The sequence below is a fragment of the Oncorhynchus nerka genome, linkage group LG8, assembly GCF_034236695.1.
Source record: "Oncorhynchus nerka isolate Pitt River linkage group LG8, Oner_Uvic_2.0, whole genome shotgun sequence".
NCBI lineage: Eukaryota > Metazoa > Chordata > Actinopteri > Salmoniformes > Salmonidae > Oncorhynchus > Oncorhynchus nerka.
This window is the reverse complement of record NC_088403.1, coordinates 46,987,416-47,001,437: the sequence shown is the minus strand read 5'-3', so window position 1 is coordinate 47,001,437 and position 14,022 is coordinate 46,987,416. Positions and strand designations below refer to the sequence as shown.

The window sequence follows — 14,022 nt, the reverse complement described above, 5'->3', positions numbered from 1 at the left end:
GCTCCCCCACAGCCCGGTTTATACTGTGCCTCCTCCAAGGACCAGGCCTCCAGTAGGTCTCCTCAGCCTGGTGAGTCCTGTGCCTGCGTCCTGTCCGGAGCTGCCAGGGTCACCCTCCTGTCCGGAGCTGCCAGGGTCACCCTCCTGTCCGGAGCTGCCAGGGTCGCCCTCCTGTCCGGAGCTGCCAGGGTCGCCCTCCTGTCCGGAGCTGCCAGGGTCGCCCTCCTGTCCGGAGCTGCCAGGGTCGCCCTCCTGTCCGGAGCTGCCAGGGTCGCCCTCCTGTCCGGAGCTGCCAGGGTCGCCCTCCTGTCCGGGGCCCGCGGCGAGGTTCCCCAGTCCGGGGTCGGCGGCGAGGGTCCCCGCTCCAGAGGCGCCACCTAAGTGGGCCAAGCCTAAAGTGGAGCGGGGTCCACACCCCGCACCAGATCCGCCACCGCGGATAGATGCCTACCCAGACCCTCCCCTGTAGGATTAGGTTTTGCGGCCGGAGTTCTATTAAAATATCATGAACACTTACCACGCTGCGCTTTGGTCCACTTCTTCAAACAGCCATTACAAGAACATAGAATTCCTGGAAACAAGGAGGGGAGCAAACTCAACCAACCTGTCCGTGCTTACTGGGACAGTTGTGAATCAGCTGAAAGGAAATGACTTGGTCCGATGAGTGGGTACAGATATAGGATCTTAATCTGATCACCCTGCTGCAGGAAAACATTCACGCAATGCAGGAAATGTTCAACTTATAGTGTATTTGAGGTTTAAAAAGACTTCTGAAGTTTGTCATTTCCACTTTGAAATTTGACATGATTTTCCCTTACAATTCCGGTTGCTGCAGGATTATTTTCCTGCTGTAGCAAACTGTCTAAAATTAAGATCCTACATCTGTTTAGGCCAGGGGGTATAGGGGTATGTTAATGCAGGCACATACGTACACGATCTCTCTGACGTTTGTCGAAAATCTTATTTGTCATGGAAAGAAGGAGAGCGAGAGACTTTGTGATCTCTCTTTCTCGCTTTGTCTCATGCTATGTACTGTTCTATTTTATTCCCATATTCATTCATTCATCCCTCCAGTCATTTATTCACAGATCACCGATTCACTCCTCTAGTGCATTATAAACTTCTCAGCTTTATTTGTTAATTGTGTCAAATCCAAATGAATTATATCCACCCTCTAATCCCTAACTATCCAGTAGGTCTACAGACCAAAACACTGCTACTGTCTGTGTGTGACTAAACTGTGACTTGTTTGAAGACCACATTGAGAAAAGGAGGGAGGTAGTGAGGGAGGCGTGTCTCGGGCCACAGGGATGAGCTATTTAAAGTTCAGGCTCTCCATGCGCTCCACAAACCTTTCCATGTTGCCATCTAGTGCAATGCAAGGATCAACCTAGCAATCGGTATAAAACGCCCGCCTCGCGCGAGTCTTGTGGAGGTCGCATTTAGTTAGCAGAACTGACATCAGAAAGTGGAACAAGCAAAGTTGCAAATGGTGAAATCACCATTGAATTGGAACCAATAATTCGATTCGGCTGTAATAGGTATCCTAATTTGAAAATTGCACATTTTTCTTCCAGATCTGCAAGGTTGCAACTGAACAGGTAGGTTATTGTGCTTATTTTAAGGTTAAAATGTTCGTTTTTAAATGACAGACTTTCATACTTTTATCATAAGCTACAATTTCAATAAATAAGAACAGTATTGTTATTTCACTGCAGTACACTTTTGAGGAGACTATTAATGAATTTAAAGCAGAATAGAGGGTTGGACACAACACATACAGACAAATAGTAGCCTAAACGTTATGGAAAAGTGTAACTTGCCTCGGAGATAGAGAGGGAGGGGGGCTGTGTGGCTGTTTACTTGGCTGTAGGAGGTGTGTCTGGGTGGGAGTGTCCCATGAGAGTTGTAGGCTTGCTGTACAGTGCGCCTGTACTAAGCATTTTGGTACACATTCATTTCCAATGAAACTCTGCGTTTGCCTTGCAGAGGCAGTTGCAGTGCGTTTGGTGTGGTGCATACATTGGATGTTATGAACGTATGCGTCAAACTGTATGCGTAGACGGCTTGACAGAAATGGTAACAGAAGGTGCATGTTGAACTTTAGTTGCATACACATCCAGACGATGCTGCGTAATATTTTGCGAAATGTCGCTGTTGGTGTGTTCAAAGCGTAACGAATAGAATAGGCAAGTGTCATATTGTTGTTCAGTGTTGACTTTGATATTGGGCCTTCATTTGGCTTTTATGATTTAAACCTGGGCCCATTATTCAAGCGTTTCAGAGTAAGAGTGCTGATCTAGGATCAGGCCACCCCCTGTCCATTCGCTATAATCTAAAAGGCTAAACTGACCCTGGATCGGCACTCCAACACTGCGATACATGGAGCCTGCATGGATATGAGAAAATGCTATTTTAGTTCAAACTAATCCTTCCTACTCAACTCCAGATGATTCCAAAACAACTTATATTATGCGTGACACTTTATTTAGACAGAAAAGGGTGTATTAATTAATAGACTTCCTGTCAGAGTGTTAGCACACCCTCTTCCACGAAAATGTAAAAACTCCTTTATTTATTATTTACACCCACAACTCCTCTTTCAGACAAACAGTTTGAACAGAAACAAATGATGTTACTGCCAGACCTGGGTTCAAATACTATTTGAAATTTCTCAATTACTTTTCACATACATTTCAAAGTAAGCATTCAGATAGTTTTTATTTGAAAATACAAGTAGTTGAATATTGTATTTGGAAATACGGTTGGAAAGTATTGGCATGTATTTGAGAATAATCAAATACAGGGATTAAAACACACTCCCATGCATTTAACCCGGGTATTTAAAAATATTAGAGAGAACAAGGGGGCAGAGGGAGAGATTGCGGTGATGCACTGATTAATTGAAAGCTTCAATTAGCCCATATTGCTCTGTTGTTCTGTCACTTCATTCAACCTGTTGGGGGCCCTCTTCTGGAACCATGGTACAATTCCATAGGCCTACCGTTGTTCAACATTGGAAAATGGCCAGAGGGAAATTATGCAAAAAGATCTGACACAACTGCAAGAAAAGTCGTGTTTGAGTATTACTTCCCATTTCCATAGCTGTTTTGGAGATGGGTAAGGGTTCTAATGTTAGTGGGCAGACTGGGCACCAATAGGCCTAAATGTGCGTCATCGTGCCAAGGGAGCAGGGGCCCTGCTTCTTTCAGGGGCATAGAGAGAAATAGTAATGGCGTCTTTTTGTAGGTACTAAGTCTGCCATGATTTGTTGGGCAAAGTCTATGGGAAAATGAATGGAGTTTTGTAGGGTTTTTGGAAAACACTGAAAATAGCGTCTGTGGTAAACACAGGCTTAGGAGATCTTATACGTTTTGTTCTATGATATTATCTTCATCAGCTAACGTCTTTTTTTGTGAGTTTTGAAGCGTTTGTCATTTTTTTTAAAGCACAAAGCCTTTTATAATTCATAAAGGTCATGTTAACTGACTGATATTATCTCATAGAACAAAACATATATAAGATCACCTAAGCCTGTGTTAACCTAAGACCTCATTTTTGCCGTTTATTCCAAAACCCTATTCTATCCCCATTCATTTTCCCCATAGGAATGGCTGAACAAACCAAACGTAACTCATTCCCATTTTTTAGGACTACAAGCTGGCGAGCTCTATTACAGACCCAGGCTCACTGCCACAAGTTCTCTAACTCTGTGTCCCAAATAGCACCTTCTTCCCTACATGGTACACTACTGTTGACCTGAGCCCTATGGGCCCTGGTCAAAAGTAGCGCACTATATAGGGAATAGGCTGCCATTTGGGACAGACACTAAGTCTCCCAAGAGGCTGAAGACTTGGAATGGACATAGGAAAGGTTGAAAATCAGATTTCTGTAGAGTTTGCTCATATACTCTGACTTTCCGGGTTATGTTACATGCTGCAAACCATTTTACATTCCAGGTAGGAACACACACAAAGAATGTGTGTTTTACGTTGTTTACTGTGTATAGTTCTGTATGTAACCTGTCATAAGTATACATAGGTATATGTACATAAGCGTTTAACATATAAGCATTTCACTGCAACTGCTATAACATCTGCCAAAGTGTGTACGTGACCAATAAACTTTGATTTGATAAATCCACACACACACACCCTATGACAAATAATAGGGCGATAAGACAACCTATGAGTATTTTAGCAATATTGAGCAATCAGTAACTGCCAGAATAAGTCAATGACCAGGCAGTGTGTATTAGTAAAACCACATCGTTCAGAGCTGCACGTCCTTCACGTCACCACTGTGCTCTGCCCTGGCAGGATCCTGCACAGAAAACTGGCCCAAAGACCAATTCCAGCCTTCCCCCCTCTCTCTGCTGTTTAGGTGGGCACTGTTCTACTTTCTCCCACCCTCTCAGGCTCTCTCCTTCTCCAATCCCCTCTCTGTCTCTCTCTTCCCCCTCTTTTTCTCCCTTTCTCTCAAACCTTTTCTCTCTTGCTCTCTCGCTCCCCCTCTCCCTCTCCCTCTCTCTGTCTGTCTCTCTCTCTCTCTCTCTCTCTCCCTCTGTCTCTGTGTCTGTCTGTTTGTCTCTCTCTCTCTCTCTCTCTCTCTCTCTCCCTCTCTCCCTCTCTCTCTCCCTCTGTCTCTGTGTCTGTCTCTTTCTCTCTCTCTCTCTCTCTCTCTCTCTCTCTCTCTCTCTCCCTCTGTCTCTGTGTCTGTCTGTTTGTCTCTCTCTCTCTCTGTCTCTCTCTCTCCCTCTCTCCCTCTCTCTCTCTCTCTCCCTCTCTCTCTCCCTCTCTCTCCCTCTCTCCCTCTCTCTCCCTCTCTCTCTCCCTCTGTCTCTGTGTCTGTCTGTTTCTCTCTCTCTCTCTCTCTCTCTGTCTTCCACTGGACTGGTTTTGCTGTTCTGCTCTAAGCCCTGTGACTGCTGTTCTTTGCCAAAGACTCGCTGTACTAGATGCTGTAATGACCGGGCCCCAGAATTCCTCACCACTGACCGTCTATTTTGTGTGCGTGACCCAGATTGAGAAAAGGACTGTGTTTGAGTGGGTCATTAATACACAACAAATGTATTATCTCTGTGCTAATTTAGGCCCAAAAGAAGTAGAGGGGAGATTCAGCAACACTTGTGGAACAAATGGAATGAGATTTTAAAAAGCTTATTTATTGCAAAGAGTAGAAACGACGCGTTTAGGCTTTTGATCTTCTTCAGGGTTTTTACAGAAATAAGAAGGAATTAGGCTTTGGCTCATGGAAAGGTCTGGAAAATAAATCTGACCAATGTATGCTCTACATTACAAGGCTGATTTGTTCATTTTTCCTGCCTACCCCGCTCTCTTCCCATCACTCTCCTATGTACACTACACCATACAATAAAAAACAACGGTATGTTTTATAGTCAATGTCCTAACCCAACTCAGTGCTATCACAAACTCAACCATTTCCTTATTTCCCTCTTAGGAATTCCAAAGTGGCTAAATTGATCAGTCTGTCTATCTGAACAACTTCCTACAGCTTGGCCGAGCAACATTTAACTTAGTATAACGGGTTCATTGTGTCTGTATATGGATAAGAACCATACCAGAGAACGAGAGAGGGGTTGGGGGAAAGGGTAGAAGGGGAGAGAGGGTGAGAGAGAGAGAGAGAAAAGAGAGTTGTTTTTGAAAGCTATTTTCACTAATCGTGACTAACTCTCGACAGAGTGGAAAACTGATATGAGTCCCCCACCTTGGCCTGACCCCTAGAAGTCAAAGGCGCTCAGAGACTGTAAGAGAGCTGTCACGTCTTTATGTAATGAGCTCGTCCCTGTGAGTGCAGGGACAGCGAAACACACCCACGCCAGTGAGTGTTACAGCCAGCGAAACACACCCACGCCAGTGAGTGTTACAGCCAGCGAAACACACCCACGCCAGTCAGAGGGGTTTCTGCTACAGATTGCATGTCTGCACTTGCAGCAGAGTCCAGTGAAAGGCTTCTGTTATGTGTGGTCATGGGCTTGCAAGGAAAGCCTCAATTTGTTGGCAGCACCGCCACCCTCTCCTGACGTTGCCACAGAGCGGGAGCTAAATGGAGATCTGTGATGATGGAAGACCATGAGAGGTTTTAAAATAGAAAGCAATATGATTGTTTCAATAGAGAGTCATTCAATTTCTCTGTTCTATTCCGGTGCCTTCAAACATGAGGTCAGTGGAACAAGGTAAGTGGCAGTATCAAAGTGTCAGGGGACATATATTCAGATATACCGAAGGAATAGAAAGCTGAAAACTAAGACTGCTCAAAAGTTTTTACCAGAGAGTTCTTCAGACTCAATTTAGTACAACCTTTCGACTCTATTTCAATTGTAATCATTTAGTTCATTGCCGCTACAGACGGCTATATCAATCTGCTAATACAGGACTAGCAAAGGCTAAATGCGCTACTTTTGAATCTTCCACGTTAGCGTTCACGCTGCATGTCGGCTCATTCGGAAAATGACCTTTACATTTATATCGAGCCATCTGTAACACTTCACCCAGGCTGGGAAAACATGCAAAATGACTCTTCTGGCGAATCAGGGACCTCAATGAGAAGCTAAGTAGTTTGTGTGCGTGCTCGTGTATGTGTGTGACTTCAATGAGAGGAAAGCAGGGTGGGTCGTGTGCACCAAGCCAACAAAGCCTGTCTCTACATGTTAACGCTTTGGGAAGAATAACATGCTAATTGTAAACTATACTGAACAACAACAATTTCAACGATTTTACTGATTTACAGTTCATATAAGGAAATTAATCCATTTAAATAAATTCATTAGGCCCTAATCTATTGATTTCACATGACTGAGCAGGGGCGCAGCCATGACTGGCCCTGGGAGGGTATAGACCTAGACACTTGGGAGCAAGGCCCAGACAATCAGAATGAGTTTTTCTCCAACAATTTTTTTTATTACAGACAAATACACCTCAGTTTCATCAGTTTTCCGGGTGGCTGGTCTCAAACGATCCCGCAGGTGAAGAAGCCGGATGTGGAAGTTTGGGTTGGCGTGGTTACACGTGGCCTGCCGGTTGTGATGCCGGTTGGACGTACTGCTAAATTCTCTAAAATGACATTGGAGGCAGCTTATGGTAGAGAAAGGAACATTCTATTCTCTGGCAACAGCTCTGGTGGACATTCCTGCAGTCAGCATGCCAATTGCACGCTCCCTCAAAACTTTAGACATCTGTGGCATTGTGTTGTGTGACAATACTGCACATTTTTAGAGTGGCCTGTTGTCCTCAGCACAAGGTGCACCTGTGTAATGTGCATGCTGTTTAATCAACTTCTTGATATGCCACACTTGTCAGATGGATGGATTATCTTGGCAAAGGAGAAATGCTCACTAACAGGGATGTAAACAAATTTGTGCACAAAATTTGAGAGAAATAAGCTTTTCGTGCGTATGGAACATGTCTGGGATCTTGTATTTCATCTCGTGAATCATGGAAACCAACACTTTCATGTTGCGTTCATATTTTTGTTTAGATGGTGTGGAAAAGGGCTGAGTAAGACATATAGACTCTGCCATGGGCATAGCTGTAATGGATCCATACAGTCAAAGTATTCAGTTAGCCTGCATACATTTATCAATGTATACATTTACAGTGCAAATACATGCATTACATGTCAAAATCCATTTGAGAGTCCTACTGACCACCTAGCTAAATGCCGAGAGCATTAGTATGTCAATTAATTCGGGGCTCTATGACATGACTTGATTGACACCTACAAGTAACAGACTCGACGTGACTTGGGTAACACCACAGAACAGTATATCTCTCTAAGCACCTACAATACTTTATGGCATGATTTGCCTGCCATCTCTTATCCTGTCTGTGTTGTATGTGTCATGTGACCTCTGTGTAATTCCATCCAAGACTTTAATTAGCCCTTTTAGCTATCTGCTGTAGCCCATTGAAGTCCAACTGCTGGATTATCAAAGGTGTGTGTGTGTGTGTGTGTGTGTGTGTGTGTACATACAGTTGAAGTCGGAAGTTTACATACTTAGGTTGGAGCCATTGAAACTCGTTTTTTCAACCACTCCACAAATTTCCTGTTAACAAACTATAGTTTCAGCAAGTCGGTTAGGACATCTACTTTGTGCATGACACAAGTCATTTGTTCAACAATTGTTTACAGACAGATTGTTTCACTTATAACTCGCTGCATCACAATTCCAGTGGGTCAGAAGTTTACATACACTAAGTTGACTGTGCCTTTTAAACAGCTTGGAAAATTGTAGAAAATAGTCATGGCTTTAGAAGCTTCTGATAGGCTAATTGACATCATTTGAGTCAATTGGAGGTGTACCTGTGGATGTATTTCAGGCCTACCTTCAAACTCAGTGCCTCTTTGCTTGACATCGTGGGAAAATCAAAAGATATCAGCCAAGACCTCAGGAAAAATGTATACACCTCTGCAAGTCTGGTTCATCCTTGGGAGCAATTTCCAAACGCCTGAAGGTACCACGTTCATCTGTACAAACAACAGTACGTAAGTATAAACACCATCGGACCACGCAACTGTCAAACAGCTCAGGAAGGAGACGCGTTCTGTCTCCGAGACATGAATGAACGTACTTTCATGCGAAATATGCAAATCAGTCCCAGAACAACAGCAAAGGACCTTGTGAAGATTCTAGAGGAAACAGGAACAAAAATATCTATATCCACAGTAAAACTAGTCCTATATCGACATAACCTGAAAGGCCGCTCAGCAAGGAAGAAGCCACTGCTCCAAAACCGCCATAAAAAAGCCAGACTACGGTTTGCAACTGCACACGGGGACAAAGATTGTACTTTTTGGAGAAATGTCCTCTGGTCTGATGAAACAAAAATATAACTGTTTGGCCATAATGACCATCGTTATGTTTTGAGGAAAAGGAGGGAGGCTTGCAAGCCGAAGAACATCATCCCAACCGTGAAGCACGGGCTGGAGGCATCATGTTGTGGGGGTGCTTTGCTGCAGGAGGGCCTGGTGCACTTCATAAAATAGATGGCTTTATGAGGCATGAATATTACGTGGATATATTGAAGCAATATTTCAAGACATCAGTCAGGAAGTTACAGCTTGGTCGCAAATGGGTCTTCCAAATGGACAATAACCCCAAGCATACTTCCAAAGTTGTGGCAAAATGGCTTAAGGACGACAAAGTAAAGGTATTGGAGTGGCCATCACAAAGCCCTGACCTCAATCCTATAGAAAATTTGTGGGCAGAACTGAAAAAGCGTGTGCGAGCAAGGAGGCCTACAAACCTGACTCGGTTACATCAGCTCTGTCAGGAGGAATGACCTAAATTCACCCAACTTAATGTGGGAAGCTTGTGGAAGACTACCCTAAACACTTGACCCAAGTTAAACAATTTAAAGGCAATGCTACCAAAGGATAATTGAGTGTATGTAAACTTCTGACCCACTGGGAATGTGATGAAAGAAATTAAAGCTGAAATAAATCATTCTCTCTACTATTATCCTGACATTTCACATTCTTAAAATAAAGTGGAGACCCTAACTGACCTAAGAAATTGAATTTTCACAAGGATTAAATGTCAGGAATTGTTAAACTGAGTTTAAATGTATTCGTCTTAGGTGTATGTAAACTTCTGACTTCAACTGTTTGTGTGAATGCTCGTCTACTGTTGACAAGAGACAAGACAGAGATTAGCTAAGCCTCCTCAGTCATCGCGGTGTCATCAGGTCATTTCATATTTTTTTGTCCCCTCATAGTGACATTACTGGACTAATTCCACTGGATTAGTGTACTAGACCAGACTAATACCATTATGGCAACCCTGTGAGTGATGATGAGATAAAGACACATTGTCTCAGTATTGTCTGGTTAATAAAGGTTCATTGATAGCAGATGGCCGTGTTTTTTGTTGTTGTTGATAATTGTTTTATTATTTAGGCTAATCAGTTGGCTAAGAGTTATTTGTGGTTGTGGGTTATTTGTGGTTGTGGGTTGATATGTTATCTTGTGATTTGAAATGAGTAATTGATTCTAAGAAGTAATTCCAAACAAACAAATGCCTAGGCAATTAAGACAAAGCTGACGGGTAAAAGCTGTGCAACTACAAGATACCAATTCAAAAATAGTAAAATATTGATTTCATTCTCTCAGACCTCCTCAGCTCCAGGCATGGGTGTGAAGGTCCTCAAGTGCTTCTCCTGGTACAGACGCTGTAAGGAACGATGCAAGGCTAAACAGTGCCCCCCACCTGCAGGTGAGAGAACTACTTCCATTTCATAGTACTTTATTTTTTATTTATTTTTATTTTACCTTTATTTAACTAGGCAAGTCAGTTAAGAACAAATTCTTATTTTCAATGATGGCCTAGGAACAGTGGGTTAACTGCCTGTTCTGGGGCAGAACGACAGATTTGTACCTTGTCAGCTCGGGGGTTTGAACTTGCAACCTTCCAGTTACTAGTCCAACACTCTAACCACTAGGCTACCCCAAAATATGCATACAACAGTTTATGCATATAACAGTTATCCATTCCATTACATACGCTATTACATACATTATCATTATGTCAGAATAACTTCCCAAGGCTGCACTCATGATTATCAAACACATACCGTATATTGGAATACATGTTGAAACAAGTGATCTGATATAACCAGGAATGTCAGTTAGGTCGCGTTAAAGAAATGCTTGGGGCTCTGCTAATAGTAGTCCATAATGTCAACCTCCCAATACTATAACTGTCAATCAATAATTTGCTCATTAATTCCACCCATAACTTCATAATGGATATCTTCTATTAGATGTTTATATTATTAGAATGTTATATTTGCATTACATTAAAGATGTCTGAGGGATCATTCATACCATTAGCTATGTTAAATCGCATTATCAAATCATCCCATACAATGTAGACATGTAGAGACATGCCAAAGAAAAGATTCTAAAACGTTGTGTGCTAGCGGTTCAATAAACCCCCTGTCTTCTCTCTTCGTCGCCTCATCTTACGCCACCTCGCTCCGTCCCTCCAGTCCCCAGAGAGGAGATGAAGCCTCGCCTGTCGTCTACGGTGTCGTGTGGTAGCCAGGGCGAGGGCGGTAGCAGCCTGAGCGGATCCCAGATCTACTTCTCCACCAAGGCTCGCCTCTCCTTTAGACACCAGATGGACAGCAACTTCAACGCAGTGGACGCAACCTGCTGAGTAAGAGCAGCCTCGACAAGCCTGGGTAGTGTTCATTAGGCATTAAATGGAAGAATATAGACTGAATCCGGGAGGGACTACCTGGGCTTGTCCAATCATCATCATCACCACCCCGAAAAAATGAACTCTCACCCCTCCACTATGACAGCCATTATTCTAGCTCAACAGAACGGGGAATGGGGCAGAAGTTGAATGCGAAGGACTGAGACTTCACCTACTCAGTGGTGCATAAATACATCGTTCTCAACTCTCCCTTCAGAGATGACTGTGAAAGGAGGAATATAATCACAGCAGATTGAGTTCTTCACTACAGAGAAAGACTAAATGCACTGCTAATGTAGCTAGTGGAGGTGGAGACATGTAATGGAGAAATGTTTACAACGTTATCATACTAAGTGCATTATTTTCCTTTTGTTTTTCTGCCCACCTTTTTTATTTCTACGTTCCTTCTTTCCAATGTGTGTGTTGGGGTGTAAATTACTGGGTTGGTTTGGTCTAGGGCCAGGTAAAAGACCACAAACTGCAAACAATAGTGTCTTTAAAATACTAGCTGGTGAATATGATTTTGTATTTGTATGTGTTAAGGATCCCCATTAGCTGCTACCAAGGCAGCAGCTACTCTTCCTGGAGTCCAAACACATTAAGGCACTTAAATCACACATAAAAGATAAAACAGTACATCATATAACATTATTACACCAATACATACCTACAATGCTAAATGTATAATACCACCATACAACAATATTACAATGTATGTGTGTGGAGTAAGTGCGTAAGAGTGTAAGCACTCCCAACTTTAAATACAGGCTTTTAAAAAAAATATCCTGACAGTGTCCTCACTTGCTGAGAAAAACATGGTAACTAGATTTGATCAGATTAGCTGATAAAGACAGTAATGAGTTTCAGAGTTTGTGCCTTGTAAAAAAAAATAATTTAAACATTTCCAAAGCTCTGACGAAGGCCTCGAGGCCGATACGTCAAAAGTTGAATAAAGAGCAGTGTGCGGGTTTCTTCTTTTCCCCCTCACTTTATTCAGCGGTTACCATATGCACCTGCAACAAAGATAGCTCAGATGTGCGAGAGTGCCTTCTGAAACATTTCAAAGGTGAAATGAATGTTGGTGCCAGCGATCTTCTAGTAGTGCCCTGCCTAACTGACAGAGTCTACACTTTATTTGGCAGCATTGCCCTCTCCATCTTACATGCAGCTTTTACCTTGACTGATTCTCATGAAATCTTCTGGGGAACATCAATGAAGTGACCAGAAAGTCAACAGATGCTTCACATACTAGTTTAAGGACATGTCATTTCCCCCCACTTCTAATTGTGTTGTGTTTGTAGAAATCTAAGTTCTAGATACAAATTGAGAAATAGTTGTATGAGTGATGAGGTAATAGCATCTCACTGACACCACTTCTGGGGGTTTGGTGTGAAGAATGTACAGGGCTTTAAAGTATTCACACTCCTGGACTTTTTCCCGCATGTTGTTGTTACGGCCTGAATTTAAAACTAAATGTAGATTTGGGGGTCACTGGTCTACACGCAATACCCCATAATGTCAAAGTGGATTTATGAATTAAAAAGGAAAAGCTGAACTGTCCTGCGTTAAGGCTTCAAAGCATTTGAAATAACTTCAGGAATACAAAACAAGTCAGACATCCTGTGTGCAATAAATGTAACTTTTTTTTATGACTACCTCATCACTGTACCCCACACATACAATTATCTGTAAGGTCCCTCAGTCGAGCAGTGAATTTCAACCACAAAGACACGGGAGGTTTTCCAATACCTAACGAAGGGCACCAATTGGTTAGTGGCGAAAAATAATCATTTGAATATCCTTTAGAGCATGTGGAAGTTATTAATAACACTTTGGATGGTGTATCAATACACCCAGTCACCAACTCAGTTGACGGAGAGGAAGGAAACCGCTCAGGGATTTCACCATGAGGCCAATGGTGATTTTAAACCAGTTGGAGTTAAATGGCTGTGATAGGAAACTGAGGATGTATCAACATAGTACTTACTCCACAATTCATTTAAGTCACGCCGTACACTTTCCGGACGATTTAAGTCAAAACTGTAACTAGGCCACTCGGGAACATTCAATGTCGTCTTGGTAAGTATCGCCAGCGTATATTTAGCCTTGCGTTTTAGGTTTATTGTCCTGCTGAAAGGTGGGTTTGTCTCCCAGTATCTGTTGGAAAGCAGACTGAAATCAGGAAAACCTTACAAATAGTATAGGATCCAGGTTTCAAAGCTCTTGGACATTTACCAAGAAAAATACTCACAGCTGTGATCACTGCCAAAGGTGAGTCAAACATGTATTGACTTAGGGGGTTAATATACTTATCTAAAATCGGAATATTTGATTTTCCATTCATAAAAAACATTGTTTAAATTTTCTTCCACTTTGATAGAGTATTTTGCATACTGTTGACAAAAATGACAATTTAATCAATTGTAATCGCACTTTGTAACAACAAAATGTGGAGAAAGTCAAGGGGTGAGAATACTTTGTGAAAGCACTATATGCAATAATCCCCAATAATGGTGACAAAAACATTGATGATTTGCCCAATGTTCAACCATTTGAATGGAAATCAAAGATCCCAACATTTTACTCTATTCTTGTTGTAATGTGAATGGCTGAAATGTACTACTAACAAATGTAATACAAAAAATAATTTGCATACTAAAATGTTTTGGTGGATTAATTTAGCTTGATGTTGTGAAATGTGCAAATATCTAATGAAGATATTTTTCTTTCAACCTTATTCATTACAAAATATTGTAATTGGTACAAAAAGATGAATAAACTGAAGACAGTCCAACAGACGA

The 14,022-nt window shown here is 42.2% G+C and overlaps 1 protein-coding gene across 2 annotated transcripts; it reads left to right on the top strand.

The window, feature by feature from the left end:
- The first annotated feature begins 1,340 nt into the window (after window positions 1-1,340).
- Window positions 1,341-14,019, top strand: LOC135572937 (uncharacterized protein C17orf114-like). 2 transcript variants are annotated; one of them, XM_065021855.1, is made up of 3 exons: window positions 1,341-1,601; window positions 10,132-10,234; window positions 11,010-14,019. In XM_065021855.1, exons 2-3 carry the CDS (start codon window positions 10,150-10,152, stop codon window positions 11,177-11,179), a joined length of 255 nt encoding a protein of 84 aa, XP_064877927.1. In that variant the 5' UTR covers window positions 1,341-1,601; window positions 10,132-10,149; the 3' UTR covers window positions 11,180-14,019. The 2 variants fall into 2 exon arrangements, with proteins under 2 accessions (XP_064877927.1, XP_064877928.1); XM_065021856.1 differs by lacking the exon at window positions 1,341-1,601 and adding an exon at window positions 5,732-6,196.
- The last annotated feature ends 3 nt before the right edge of the window (window positions 14,020-14,022 follow it).

What these genes read in the sequence shown, in the direction of transcription:
- LOC135572937 (XM_065021855.1), top strand. Translation starts at nt 10,150, where the DNA reads ATGGGTGTGAAGGTCCTCAAGTGCTTCTCCTGGTACAGACGCTGTAAG. An exon ending in ACAGTGCCCCCCACCTGCAG is followed by an intron (nt 10,235 to 11,009) that starts GTGAGAGAACTA and finishes CCGTCCCTCCAG; the next exon opens with TCCCCAGAGAGGAGATGAAG.